The sequence below is a fragment of the Ceratotherium simum genome, unplaced genomic scaffold (genome assembly GCF_057802395.1).
Source record: "Ceratotherium simum simum isolate JZ-2026a unplaced genomic scaffold, ASM5780239v1 HiC_scaffold_46, whole genome shotgun sequence".
Lineage (NCBI taxonomy): Eukaryota > Metazoa > Chordata > Mammalia > Perissodactyla > Rhinocerotidae > Ceratotherium > Ceratotherium simum.
In genome coordinates this window covers 222,521-236,916 of record NW_028261262.1, presented here as the reverse complement: position 1 = coordinate 236,916, position 14,396 = coordinate 222,521, and the positions used below count along the sequence as shown (strand labels likewise).

The window sequence follows — 14,396 nt, the reverse complement described above, 5'->3', positions numbered from 1 at the left end:
CTGTGAACCTGTTACTTGCTTCAAAGATTGTCAACTCGTATACCATCTGGCTTTGTTTATCCTCACACCAAGTCCCCAAGAATTAACCAGAAGAGATGGCTGAGAGCACATCATTTCAGCTGTAAATATTTCCGTTTCTCTTACAGATGAGGGATTTTGGAACACAAACACAATAATATTATCACACACAAAAATAAAAATGTCATTCGGATAATCAACTGTCCAGTCAGTATCCCAAGTCTCCCAGTTTTGTCAAGGTTATTTCCTGGTTTTACATTTTATTTGAGTCAGGATCTTCACGAAACCCTTCTTTTGCAATTGGTTGATCTGTTTCTGAAGTCGCTTTTAATCTCTTAGTAGTTCATGCATCTTGGGATTTGGGTGGGATATGAGTGTGTGTGTTTGTGTGTCTACACCGATGCGTGAACTCTTTCTTTCCTGGATGGCAGTGTCCTGAAAGGAAGGACCTGGGCTGTGGGAACCAGGATTTCTACTCTGCTTCAGGCTGAACTGAAAAGGCATCAGAGGGTGACACTTGCAGCCTTCAGAAAGGAGGGGGAAGAAGTACCAAGGAATTCAAGACAATGGCCCTTGTCTTATAGGGTATTTCCAGGGCATGATGTTCAAAATGCCAGGTGCTAAGACTTTAGCTCCACGTCATTGGGTGGATTCTCAGCATGAGCTCTGAGCAGTGTCTGTTCACCACCCACGTGGGGAGCATGTCAGTATTTTAATTGTTAAGGTGGTGTCTGTTGTGTCTGTGGTGTCTAAGATTGGTGGCATTCCCCTGCTGGACCCACTTCTATACCTGCCCCTCTCCTGCCTCATCTTTCAAAACTCCCAACAGGAAAGTTTCACATCCCTGTAACACAAATCCACATATCCTCAGCACAGACTGGGGAAAAGAACACAGCAGTCCCAGGGACTAAGTGCTCTATTCGCTCAGGCCCAGCTGCCACTTTGGGACAAGTCAGTAACGACACGACTGAGTGTGTAAACTAGTGATTGTCTAAGACCATGGACCTCAGAACCACATGGGCCCAGATGTCACCCAGGGCAGCAAGGGACGGTGTGGGTCATTCAGTGGACAGGATTAAGGTCTATTGTCCTGGCAAACCAGAGCTCACCACTGATCCATCAGGCCCAGCCAGGGAGGAATGGCCACGATGTACCTGACAGAGAGGCTGGGGGCCTTCTAGGGAATTTCTGCCCGAAAAGAATCATACAAGGAAGTGCGGGGATGCTGGAAATCCTAGTTCACAGGGAGCAGTGAGGTTTATGGAACAAAGTCCTGTTGTAGCTTTAAAAGCTGCATCATGAATCTTTCCCTCTGGATATGAAACAAGCGGGAAAAGGACTTCCTAGGGCATGGGCCAGGATCCCAGGTTTCCAGTCTAGGCGAAGGGTGAACAGGGAGGACTAGAGGCGGCCTGATGGGGATGTCCTGTTGGCCCTTAGTCCATCTGCACATGGTGTTCCTCTGGCCTTGTCTGTTCCACATGCAAACTTTTATCTTTTTACATTTTTCCTCATTTAGTGTTGATGCAAATCCAGAGACTGGTTAGAAAACGGCAATTTCCAATATCTGATCAAAGAAACATCAACAAGAGAAGCAAAAAACATTCCTTCTTCCTGATAAGCTGTAGAAAGACAGCCACTATCCTGGGGAAGGACATGGTCCTGGTAAGTGCTATTTGAAAGACACCCACATTTCAGTGGTTATTGCTCTGCCTGGGAATGTCCCTCCAACCTCTACATCCAGGGAGATCTGAGGGGCTGTCTCTGCTCCTGGCCCAGGTGAACCACACAGAAATGCACCTGTCCTCTGAGGAAGGGGGACTTGAGGGTGTCATTCAGTAGCCAGGGAGGAGGCTGGCCCTCCTCCCTTCTCCCACATACAATAAGCTGTGACCATACACAACTTCTTAATTCAAGGAGGAAAATAAGATTCTGTGTCTCATTTACATGAGCATAAGAAGTGAAAGAACCACACCACAACACCCAGGCTGCGACAGAAACAGGATATAACATAAGAGTCAAACCTACCATTTACTATTAAAGAAATAATATCACTCCTCCCCAATGGGTTAACGGTCGCAGGGGTGGAGATGTCAGGGAGTTGGAAGGGGTGGTGCCCTCCCTCTAGGGCTTTAGGGGAAACCAGGGAAAGTCTTAGGATGTCATCGTTCACTCAGGGTGGGAAGAGCTGGCCCAGTGCACCACGAGGGCGCCAGTGTCACTGCTGGTCAGGAGGAGCTGCCCTTGTGGTCTCCAGAGTGTGACGCCTCATCGCCAAGGGCGTGGTGGCTGAAGAGAAGAAACAGATTATTTTGGGGTTCCTCCCTGAGATTCATGGCACACCTCCCTGCACCCCTGCACTCTGAGCCAAACTCTGTGCCGAGTGCTCAGTCCATCAACAGCACCCCGTTTGTCCCTGATGCGGGAGGCATCATTTAGCATCACCCATTTCAGAGGATGCAACTAAATCCCAGAGAGGAGAGGGGAGCGGCCTGTCCCAGGCCTGCCCAGCAGTGGAGCTGGGATCCAGTCCCATGCTTAGCCCGAAGCTGTACTGAGCCCCTTGGATTCAGTCGCTGTTGGTCCCAACACTCACTCGGCCCTGAACTGGAGGATGTCCGGTTCCTCTTTCTCCTGAAGAGCCGCATTTTGCTCGCCTTCTGGTGTGCGGGCTCCAGCTGGCAGGAGACCCAGTAGCTACAGGACAGAGTGGCCTGTGAGCTACCAGGAGCCACACCTCAGGTGCCCCTCCCAGAGTCTGCCAGCAGCTGAGTCCTGGTGCCCCATGGGTCACCATGCTACGAGTTCTGTGGCTGATCAGCGAGCCAGGCCACAGGCTCTGGAGCTGGCCATCAGAGAGAGTCTGCCCTGCCCTCACCCAACTCCTGTCCCCCTCACCTCTCATGGACACTGATGGGCTCCATGGCCTGGAACCAGGCCCCAAATCGCTCGTCGGGCTCCAGGTCATATGCATTTGCAGCCTGCTGGAGCAGCTGGATCCTCCGGATGAGTGTGAATTTCTGGGAGGAAGGACAGGATGCAGACAGGGCTTGGGTGGGGAACGCTGCCAGGGACTTGTGCGGAGTGAGGATCTGGTCTGGGGTCTGTGCTCACTCGGGAACCCTCCTTCCTTCCCACTCCATTCAGGACTTGCCTGTCCTCACAGTTGGCTTGAATTAGTTCCTCATCCAGGAAGGTGTCCTTGATGCCAGCCCCTCCCGCACCCGCCAACGTGATGGGATGCCCAGCTTTGTGGATCTGACTCTCCCAATAAATGTAAGACCCAAGGGATGAGGCCAGAGAAAGTCTTGCCAGGGGAGGTCTCTGATTTCCACATCCCCATCCTCCCCATAGCTGCTCACCTCACACCATTTCTGGAAGTTGACCCGATTTCCCTGGAAGGGAGACAGCCAATGTCCATCAGAAACAGCCCCCTAAGCCCAGAACCAACCCCCATCCCACCCCTTCTCAGGCTGCAGGAATGTCAGGGCCCAGCAGAGGGCAGACCTTCCACAAAGAGAACTTGACACTGGGCCAGGCTCTGGGCTCCAGAGCAGGAGGGACAGGGGAGCTGAGGCCAGAGACCTTATGTAGCACACCCTCTCTGATGACAGACGGGGAGACTGAGGCCTCAGGGAGGAAGGGACAGCTGGAACACAGAAGTGCTTCCTCACTTGCAGGGGCTGATGGCACTCCCCCAGGGGCAGGGCCTGGGGGGAGGCTGAATCCATCTCAGACACAGCCTCCTGCAGCTCTGCAGGCAGGCAGCTATGAGCTTCACCAGCCCAGGTAGACTGGTGGGGGGCTTATGCGGAGCGTCTATTCACGCATTGCTAAGATGGGCCTGACTCCCCAACTCCCAGGGGTGGCCATGGGGCTCTCATGAGAGGAGGTTTGCCAGGTACTGAGAGCTCAGGTCCCAGTGCAGGGCTCTCGCCTCCCAAACCTCAGGATCCTGCTCCCTGGCCCCACCTCCAGGCTCACTCACTTCCAGATCATCCTCCATCCCAATGTCCAGCAGCTTCAGGTGATAGAGGAACATGCCCAGGAAGGGGACGACACCCTGTGAAATCAGGGTGGGAGTGGTGAGATGAGTCCCACCTCTCAGGTGCCCCCATGGACCCTCCCCCAAATCCCTTCACCCCAGCCTCCTGCCCACCACAGACTCCCACAGAGAACAGCCTAGGACCCTCAGCGGCCTCCCCCCAGTTGCCCCCTCCAGGACCACCCAACTTCCCCAGTCACCTCCCAGGGGCGGCTTTTGGCAAATCCCAGGGTATGTGGTCCCTGCCCCTCCCCACCCTAACCCATCCTGGGCCCAGCCCTTCCAGGCCTCCTCCTGGTCACTTCCAGGGCAGGCCTTTCAGGCTCTTGGGCTCCTGGAGCTGGGCTGGAGGAGGAGGGACCCCTCTCTTAGGGAGGCCTCCAGCCGTGAGGTGAGTGACCCCTCCTCTGACACCTAGACCCTCCCCCTCAGGCCACCTCACCTGCTGCTGCTGCCTCTCCTGGGCTCCCTGCGGGTCCATCTGCAGGGTGGCCCTCACAGATATCACCTCCTGCAGGGTCAAGGACAGGCTCAGGGAGGCCATGTTCCCTTCCCCATGTCTCCCAGGCCCCTGATCTTGGACCCTGGACATCTGGTGTCTATGGCTGCTCCCATTCCAGGGTGCCCTGATTCTAGATCACTCCCAGCTCCAACACTCCCTTCTCTGTGCCCTCAGGCCTGCCCAGGCCCCTAAGCCTCTCTCCTCATCAGGAAAGTGTGAGGAGGACTCCCCATGCATCCCAGGGTCCCCTGAGGACTCAGTATCATCTGACTGTCACCAGTGCTGTTCCCTCCCCCCTCGAGGAGGAGGAGCACAAAGCTCCTGCACATTCCTCTCCCCCTTGTACCTCATCACCCCTCTGAGGCCTGCACCACAGATCATCTCCCTCCATTTCCCAGATGAGGAGACCGAGGCCCACAGAGGGGCAGTGACTTGCTCAGGGGCCCACAGAGGAGACCGCTCCCCCTCCCAGCCAGAGGCCCTGGCCCCCGGCCTTCACTCCTCCTCCAGACACACCTCGGACCAATGTCCTGTCCTCTGGACTCTCGGGGTGTGTTGAGGCCCTCAGTCAACCTGAGCCATGGATGGAGAGGCACAAGGTGTCTCGGGGTCCCATGCAAGTGGCTTCTGTGTTTTCCAGCCCCCTGGGATTCTCTGACACCAGGCTGGACCTGAGGCCATGCCAAAGGCCTCAGCTCCCTAGGATCCCCTCAGGATTGTCCCTGTACAGAACTCCTCCTTCACTCACTCAGGAAGGGGACCCCCGTGTGCCACATCTGAGTGACAGTGTAGGAGTTGACCACGGCACTGTGTAATGGTGACATTTGCATCCTTTTTCACTTGGAAACTTCTAATGTCCCTTCTCCTTTCTCAGCTCTCATGTTTGAAGTCTGTGGTCTGAGCCTTTGCACAATCCTTAGGCCCCTCCTGCCAGGGCCTCGATGGAGGCCATTAAGAATCTGTCAGGAAGGTCCATTAAGAATCTGTAGGTTCCTCGATAATTCTCATTGCCATCTGGGGCGTATCCTTGTCGACAAGGCACTGGGGGAGACTCACTGGTTTGTCAGCAGTGACCACTATCGGGCTAGAGTGCACAGTCCCAGAGAGCACACAGTTCTGTCCCAGATCCACCATTTGGCCCAAGGCTGTGCAGCCCCTGTGTCCACAAGGCCTGTGTGACCTCACAGTGCCCATCCCTGGGACAGGCAGAATGCCCTCCCCTGTGAGGTGCAGTGAAGACAGAAGGAGCAGCAGGGGCCTGGCTTCCTGAGGACAGACTGGGCTGCTTTAGGAAGAAAGGAACCCCCACCCACTCCATCCACCCGCCAGCCTGGAGGATGATGAGGGGCAGCTGATGGGTCCGCATGGAAGCCAGACACCTGCTCATTCTGCCAGCTCCTCACCTCTTGGAACAGTCCAGGCAACACCACTGTATCCCGTGACCAAGGCCTCCTGCCCCAAACAGTCCCCACCTGCCCCTGCAGCTCACACCCCCCGCTTCCTGTCCAGCTGGACAAGACAGACCGTTATTTCTCGGGGAACCTTAAGTGAAAAACTTACCAAAGCACATCCTGCCTGGTCCCTCCCCACCTCACCTCCCGTCCTTCCAGTTCTCCAGCCTCCACTCACCTCCTTGAGAAGCTTCCTGCTCTCCCGGTGGCATGTTTGGATGATGTTTGTCACTATTTTACAGTTCTTCCTGAGGAGGGAAAAAAGGAAAGAAACACTGTGGAGTGGTTTGAGGGTAAACCCCTTTTGTTTGAAAACCCAGAAGATCCAGACAGCCTGGATGAGCATTTTCACTGTGTCCTCTGAGCCCTGAGGTGTCTGGGACTGGGGAGGGGGCTCTCCTATTGTCACCTGGGGCCTCCATTCTCTTATTTTCTCAGCAGATGTGTTTTAAACAGTCTTAATTTCACGTGGACAGAGAGTTCTGTTGCTGCAAACACTTGAAAATCTTCAATTTGGTTCAAGCCATGATCTGTCACTTAGGGAAACTGATTCCTGAAGCAGAACCACTGGCCTAAGTTTTCAGAAAGACTTCAAGCCTGCCAACCAGGTCAGACCCTAACCCCAGGCTTTGCTGTCTCCCAGGAGGTCCCAACTGACTGAAGGGCAATGCCAGCCCTGTGGGGGGTGTCTGGTCCACCCAGGTGGTGCTCGCATGGAGAGAGGCCTACCCACCTGGACACCTGTCTCCACGTCTCTTTTAAACGTTGAATGGAGGGGCCCTGCAGAGCCCAGAAGATCGCATGGAGAGAGGAAAGGTTCCTCAGGCTGTGGCATTCCTGGGGAAGGGAAGAGAATGAGCTGTGTGGGGGAGCTGGAGCCCTGCTTCCTCTGGCTTCTGTCGCCTCATTGACGTCTCCTGTCCTGGATGAGACAGCAGCTCAGGGAACCCGGGAAAGGCACAGCTGGAACCTGATGAGGAATACTTCCAGGGAGGAGGATTTCAGCTCAAGCCAAGAAAGGATCCCAGGAAAGGGTGAGCTTCCCACCACTGGGACCAGGAGTCAGGTCATCGAGGCCTGGCAGGAGGGGCCTAAGGATTGTGCAAAGGCTCAGACCACGGACTTCAAACATGAGAGCTGAGAAAGGAGAAGGGGCAGTTCCCCCAACTCCAGAGAGGGGCTCCAGGGCCTCCCACATCTTACCTTGGCCACCTGGATCCAGAGCTCCACCACCCTGGCCCTGTCCTGGGCCGTCATGCTCGGGTCCCCAATGCAGGTGGTGACGATACATTCGACCACTCTGTTAAAGTGGGTCATGGTGGCATGGATGGTCGGTGCCAGGTGCTCATTGCCCCTGTTGTCACACTGGGACCAGATGGAGTCCAGGAAGTCGTGGGGCCTCACTGTCTTGAAGAGCTCCTGGGGAGGACAGGGAGTGTCACCCAGCCCTGCCACAGCCCAGCTCAGCTTCCGCAGCCCCCAGTCCCAGGCTGGGTCAGTGGTGAGAGCTGGAGCTCAGGAAGCTGAGAATGTGGCCTGAGGCTTGTGGGAGTCCCTGGGTGTTGCCTGTGTCCCCTGAGGGCACCCAGCACAGGATGACCCAGGAACCCATACTGTGGCTCAGGGAAGTGGCATTTGCTCGCCGCCCAGTCTCACTTCCTCCAAGCACCACAACTCAGCTCCTGCATGACCATCTCTAGGGGCATCTTACACCCATTCTGACCATCCTGGGGTCTGACTCTCTTTCAGATGCACATTCCTCCAAGGCAGAAACAACCACGGGCTTTGTTTGTCTGCCTTGTAGTCATGTACACATTAAGTGCCTAGTTAGTGTTGAGGCTGTTGAGGCCTCCTGGGCAAATGAGTGAACTACCCAAGGACGAGGCAGCACTTCAGTGTGCTCCCCTCCCCCACCAAAGCGCAGACTCTGCCCAACTTCCTCTCTGCTCCACCTCATCCACCTGCACAGCCACTCTGCATGGCAGCTGCTCTCAAAGTCCACCCCTACTGTCCACATGAGGACAGCAAAGGCTTGGGAGTTAAGAAGGCTGCTCAGGTCACATGAGGGTAAGTGGGGAAGCAAGAGGTTGGACCGAGATCATGGGATTCTGGATCAGGAAATGGCAGGTCTGGGGCAGCTGATGGCACAGGGAAGGCCGGCCCCACCTGCCCTGAGAGCCCCGCTGCTCACCACATCCATCAGTGTCAACTGCTCTGCCACCAGCCGGGGAGGGAACTCCAAGAAGTCAGGCTTCTCCTCCCTCAGCAGGTTCTTGGTGGTCACATCCCAGGGGCAGGTGGGCTCTGGGGCTGGATCTGGCTCTGCTGTTATCTCTCCAGGTGGAGGGAGGATTCTCCCTGGAGCCAATGGTCCAGCTGGCTCCAGCTCAGGAGCTGGCACTGGGGCTGGAGCTGATGTTGGTGGTGGCTCTGGCCCTGGAGGGACTGATGGAGGTGACACTGGCTCCAGCTCTAGCACAGGTGGTGGAACTAGAGCTGGAGCTGGAGCTGGATCTAGCCATGGAGCTGGCCCTTGCTCTGGCGCTGGAGCTGGAGGGAGCTCTGGAGATGGTCCTGCAGCAGGAGAAAGAAACAGTGTCACTCAAGTAGCTGACTTCCCCTGTGCCTGTCAAAGCCAGGAAAGACCCCACTGCCTTGAAGTGAACCAAGCCTCTGAACACTCTGCAAATTGTCATCCCAGACTGCAGTCGCCTCACCTTCCAGCTCTGCCTCAATGGGCCGTGGATGCTCCAGCTGGACCTGGAGAAGGTAGGCGTGGCCCTGCAGCCCCGAGCCAGGCAAGCTGAGATGCAGAGAGGCCAGCTTCATGCTGAAGCAGGGATAGTGCAGGAGCTCCCAGAAATCCTGCCCTGGGTCCAGGCAGGTTCCCACCAGAGAAGAGATGGCACTGGGGGAGGCAATTGGGCAACAGAGTCAGAGGCCTGGCCTTTCCCTCCACACTTCTCACCCAAGGCACCATGGCTTGGGACTGGGCCCTATGCCTGCCCCTTTCCATCCAGGTGAGAGCCACATGGCAGCCCTGACCCCTGTGAGGCTGTCCTGGCAGTGGCAGGCCTGCTCATCCAGCAAGTTGACACAGAGTCTGTTGTGACTCTCTTCCCACGGACACTCTTCTCCTGAAGGTCTGGGACACAGCCCACCCCAGCCCTCCATGCACTTGTGCAACTGGATTGAGCACTGAGACAGATTTGTGACCAGGTTGCTCACACACCTCCTGTTCTGGGCCTGGAGGCGGTGGTCAGAAGAGGTAGATGTGGAGAAGGGGAGGCAGATTAAAATGGGTCTGTGGTGGGAATGGGTTTCTAGGGGAGAACTCAGCCCAGCCACCCCTCTGGTTCCCAGGGGTCCTGGCACCCATCCATAGCTCTTTGACTCCTGTCCTCCTGGAGTGGAAGCCACCGGACCTCTGCCTTCCCATGGGAATCAAAAGATGCGTGAGATGCGGCTTCTGACAGGCTCCCCTCAGCCACAGCCTCCATCTCCCCCCACAGCTTGTTCTTTAGAGACAGGAGGCCGTCCTTCTGGACCCAAAGACCACTCACTTTTTTAGGTGGTCCTGCGCTCTGCCCTCCTGGCTGGAATAAGGGGAGATGCCTCCAGATGTAAAGGAGGCTATGAGGGCATCCCTTGGGATGGACGGTGGATGACAAGACCTGCGAATGATGTCTAATGTCAATGTCTGACTCTCAGACGGAAATTGAGGCCACGCATTGTGTCTCCTTCATTCACTGAGTTTACTGTCTCCAAATGTCCTGCATGCAGTAGGTGCTTAATCTACATGGTTGAATGAATGTAGTCCACCCAGAACCATCCCAGACACCTGAGTGGGCCTAGGGCCTCTCTGCTGCCCCAGAGATCCTTGACTGGCTACCCCAAGGAAAAGGACCAGGACCAGCTGGATGGAATCTCCAACTCCTTGACAGGGTGGTTTCCATGTGCTTTTCCAAACTCAGAAAGGCCGCACCTCAGAGATGGGTGAGGCAGACTACAGCACGTCCACAGCCCTCTCTGCAGAGCCAGGCACCAGGTAAGCACCCGCCATGGCTGATCCCATGAGTTCCTACAAGATCCCCATGAAATTTGTCCTCTCCCACCCTACTTTTCAGAGGAGCAAACTGAGGCTCAGAGAGATTTGGTGACACTCCCAGGACACACAGCTGGCAGGGGGCAGAGTCACCACTGTGCTGAGGAGGGAGTGGCCACTCACCTAGTAAACAGCTGGTCCAGGACCTGGTGGGATGTGTCTAAGGCCGAGTAGTTGACCATGAAGGTGGTGAAGCTAGAGATGTTCCTCCTCAGGAAAGCTGGTGCGATGGACTCTGTCAGCTTCTCCATCATGCCTGTCTGGAGGGCCCGCATCCTGCAGGCCTCATTGAAATTCACGGTGGACTCATCCTCACACTGAGGGGGAGGAGGAGGTACAAACACTCAATGATATCATGGTGAACAAGTGGGAGGATTGAGGTGACTTTCTACCCTCCTGTGTAGCTGGTGGGAAGGAGTGAGGGTCCAGATTCCTTTGGGAGTGGGACTGTGGAGCACTCTAATGAGAAAACGCTGGGGGGTTCCAGGGGAGACTCAGATTTGAGTCTGCATTCTAGTAGTGCCTTGGTCATCTCAGAGTCCTGGGTATGAAGACCCCTCTGCACCCACACTCACCTCAGACCAGCCCTCTTCATTGATGGACTGGTGCACCTGTGTCCTCTCCAGGGAGATGGCGAACTGGAAACCATCTACCAGCTCCTCAACCATCACTTGGGTGCAGCTCTGCAGTGACAGTGCCCAGAAGTCAGGCCAGGAGGCATCAGGGGCCTGCCTGGACTTCGCCACAGAGGGAAACCCCACCACAGTTCAGGCACAGAGGGGCATCTGCATAGTCTCCATCAGGGAAGGAATGTGATGACACCTCGACTGCCTGGGATTCACATGTGGGTAGAAGAGCTTGGTCCCCAGCACTCACCTTCCTCTCCTGCAGCCAAGATCTTCAATATGAACATGACACACCACCAGATCTCCCACCATTTAGCTACCTGCTCCTGCTCAGGGTGGTTCCTCCTCATACTACCTTCTCTAACTCCACCTCACACACACACACACACACACACACACACACACACACAATGAGGGTCAAGGGGTGTGGGGCTGTCCATTTGGGATCACAGTTGTGGCCTGACCTAGAGTGGCCTGCCCTGGGCTACGCTGTTACCTGATGGTTCCTCCTGCCAAAAGGCCACAGACATTCGAGGTGAGGGCTGAGCCAATGTCTAAAGCGACTTAACATGCTCTCATTCTTGGCTTTCCGGGGGCCAGAGCCTCGGAAAGTCACGGGACAACACGAGAACATCCTGCTGTGTCGAGTGTCTCCACTCAAATGAACTGGACAGGAGGCTGTGATTACAATGTGGGTGCCTGGTAACCAGAGTTCTAAGTTCTGTTGGGGGCTGTCACCAAGGAAGTGAGGTCACTTCAAGGTTCTATTACTTGGCCCCTTCCTTCAATCAGACCCACCCAAAGCCCCCGCTAGGCTGTTGGCTGCTCTCCCTCCTTGCCCATGTCATCTCCATCACTGTACACAAATATCCATCACCACCCTCCCCACAGCTCCTTGGGAGTGGAACCAGTGGCCAGCTTTGAGGAGACAGAGCTGAAGTCACACCTCTTTTATCCTACCAGTTCTGTGTCCTGGAAAAGCCACTGTGCCTCTCAAGATCTCCCCAGTCTCCCAACCTGCATAATGGGGATGGTGCTAAAAACAGCTTTCTAGGATCATCGTCAGGTGTATATGAGATAATACCTACGACACCTGTGGATTGGTGTCACATGTGTCTAATGCTGAACCTCCCATCTATGTCAGTTCCATCTGTGCAGCCTCCACAAACCCCCACTCCATACTTCTTGTCACACATCATTGGCATGAATTTGGTCTGGTCACTCTTATCTGCAAGAGGGGTTAGGAATTTTAGTTTGTTGAATTGCCACCCAAAATAAAACTGATTCTCTGTTCTCAATATTAAGGGAGAAGGTGAACAGTGGAAACTACCCATGCTCTCTCCCTACACTAACCTTCAAGTTGAAGGGGAGGAGATGATCTTTTCAGATGAATCAAGCATGTATTTACCTACCACAGGCTCTCTTCTCTTGTTGTTTATTCATCCACAGAGAACAAGAAGTCTTGCTTCCAAACCAGAATGTATGAGACGTCCACTGCCCTCTGTTCCCAGCAGAATGACCAGAACCAATTTGTTGGCTTTTATTTGCCTGGCCCTTGTAAGTAGATCTGAGAACATTCTTTCTATGTCCTTCATAGAGTGGGTCTGGGAGGGTCTGAGGTTGTAGAGAATTGTAGGCAAATAGCAGGCTCTTGAAAAACTGAGTCAAATTTGAATCTCTGTAATTCAAAGAAGGAGAGTGATATCAGCATCATGGTGGAATAAGACACCTCCTGTTTTTCTACTCCTGCACTAACAATGCTTTGGCATCCATCCATAGACAAAAATGCCTTTGTGGGAGAAGTGTAATCCAGCACCATATGCCAAGGGACCCAGAGGGAGTCTCACCCAGCCATACATCTGGTAATAGGCAGACAGACCTCGGTCCCAGCTCTGGACCCTGCAGTGGCCCGTGAACCAGCTCAAGCTCCTTTCAGCTGCTGCATGGAAACCCCTGAAAACACTGTCTTAGATCATGACACACAGAGGAGAGGGCCTTTGTGGAAGTCCAGGTTTCAAGAAGAGAAGTCCCAGCCCTCTGCTGGGGCACAAAAATATGAGTCTGGATGGGTTGAAGAGTTTGGAGGCATTGGCAGATAGGTACTCTTAGAGGGCTTTAAAGGATGTGGATCCTGTAACTGCACTGAGCACTCCATCAAGAAGTCTCCCATGACTTGTGGGGTATGCCTCACCCATGGATCTCCCCAGCTGGCCCTTAGGCACCCCCAGTGCTCTGCGTGCCTCACATACACACACCTCCACCCTAGGGCTTCTTCCTTGTGTATGTTCCCAACAGTGGTGGTTAGAGTGAATTTTGGAGGACAGCTAGTGAGCATGTGCAGAAACTTGGTCCAAATCCGCAGGCCAGAGAGAGACCACAAACTTGAGGTTTCACACAACCTCTGGAATACAAAAGGGAGGCTGTCAGCGCCCAGCCTATTACATCACAGCATCAAGAGAATGCATACAAGCTGGAGAATTCTGCCATTAATGAACAAATTAAAAATGCTGAGATTATATTGGTATAACACATTAAAATACAAATGTATTATTGAAACATATATTAAGTTTAAAAAAATGACATTTCAAATGTTGGAAAAATTAAGTTTGAGAAACCTTGTAGGTGGTCAGTAAACATCTGTCCCTCCCTTCCTCTCCAGAGCAGCCGTATGTATATGTGTAAATACACACACACACACACATATATATATAACCCCTATAAGTTATATATATAGAGAGACGCATATGTGCATGTGTGTCCACAAACACTCATAAATATATATAATGCGTGTACCTATGTATATCGTATACATGTATGTATACATGATAGAATACTCACATGCATATGTGTATATCTCTACAATTTCACCTTCAATAAGGTAAATTTCCGGTTTGTATTGACTCTAAATAACTCTGCATTTTAACTGGTTAGGTTTGTTTCGGTTTGTTTTCCCCAAACTTTCTGGTTAGTCCTTTGGACACTTCTCAATTGGATAACTGTTATGGTTTTCATTCGTTGTTGTGCTTTCATTTTCTCTTTTTAATAAACATATTTGTTGAAATATGACATACAATCAGAATAGAGCGCAAATCCAAGTGTAAAGATTGATAAGTTATCAAAAAGTGTACACATGTGTTAACATCACCCAGGCCAGCAAACAGAACATGACCAGTTCTATTTATAGTAGATTATACATGATATATATAATACATAATAAGCGCAGTAACCCAGAGTATTATTTCTCCTTTTCAGGAAGTAGCACACTGAATTGCAATGCATAAAGCAAATTTGGACATGATGTCGCCTCCTTCAAAAATATAGCTGGATTTGGAAGGTTAATTTTTTTTTAGGAATACATGAGTTTAGTTCCAGAGAAAAAGAGGCTTGTAAATTTCCTTTCCTGTAATGACCTTGTAAGATTTTTGTAGCAAAGTTAAGCTATTCTCATAAAATGAATCAAGAAGTTTTTCCCATTTGTCCTGTTCTCTGGGAGAGCTAGAGTCAATGTGTATTCTTTCTCTCCTGAATGTTTGGTGGAATTTGCCAGCAGAGGTGTTAGCCATGAGGAAATATGGGAATGTTTTACACTATGGATTCAGTTTCTTCTTTAGATATGGGACTATTCAGATTTCTCATTTCTTCTTGAGAC

The 14,396-nt window shown here is 52.9% G+C and overlaps 2 protein-coding genes across 3 annotated transcripts; both read right to left on the bottom strand.

Annotated features, from left to right (window-relative positions):
• Positions 1-2,364: 2,364 nt before the first annotated feature.
• On the bottom strand, positions 2,365-4,827 carry LOC147911222 (ral guanine nucleotide dissociation stimulator-like). 2 transcript variants are annotated; one of them, XM_087428412.1, is made up of 5 exons: positions 4,506-4,827; positions 4,007-4,081; positions 3,381-3,413; positions 2,917-3,038; positions 2,365-2,715 (listed from the first exon to the last, which is right to left on the bottom strand). In XM_087428412.1, exons 1-5 carry the CDS (start codon positions 4,653-4,655, stop codon positions 2,469-2,471), a joined length of 627 nt encoding a protein of 208 aa, XP_087284538.1. In that variant the 5' UTR covers positions 4,656-4,827; the 3' UTR covers positions 2,365-2,468. The 2 variants fall into 2 exon arrangements, with proteins under 2 accessions (XP_087284538.1, XP_087284539.1); XM_087428413.1 differs by lacking the exon at positions 3,381-3,413 and having other exon boundaries at positions 4,506-4,826.
• Positions 4,828-6,837: 2,010 nt separating this feature from the next.
• On the bottom strand, positions 6,838-10,970 carry LOC147911221 (ral guanine nucleotide dissociation stimulator-like). The gene is made up of 7 exons (XM_087428420.1): positions 10,697-10,970; positions 10,245-10,438; positions 9,580-9,690; positions 8,734-8,924; positions 8,208-8,590; positions 7,206-7,435; positions 6,838-6,853 (listed from the first exon to the last, which is right to left on the bottom strand). Exons 1-7 carry the CDS (start codon positions 10,787-10,789, stop codon positions 6,838-6,840), a joined length of 1,218 nt encoding a protein of 405 aa, XP_087284546.1. The 5' UTR covers positions 10,790-10,970.
• Between the last annotated feature and the right edge of the window lie 3,426 nt (positions 10,971-14,396).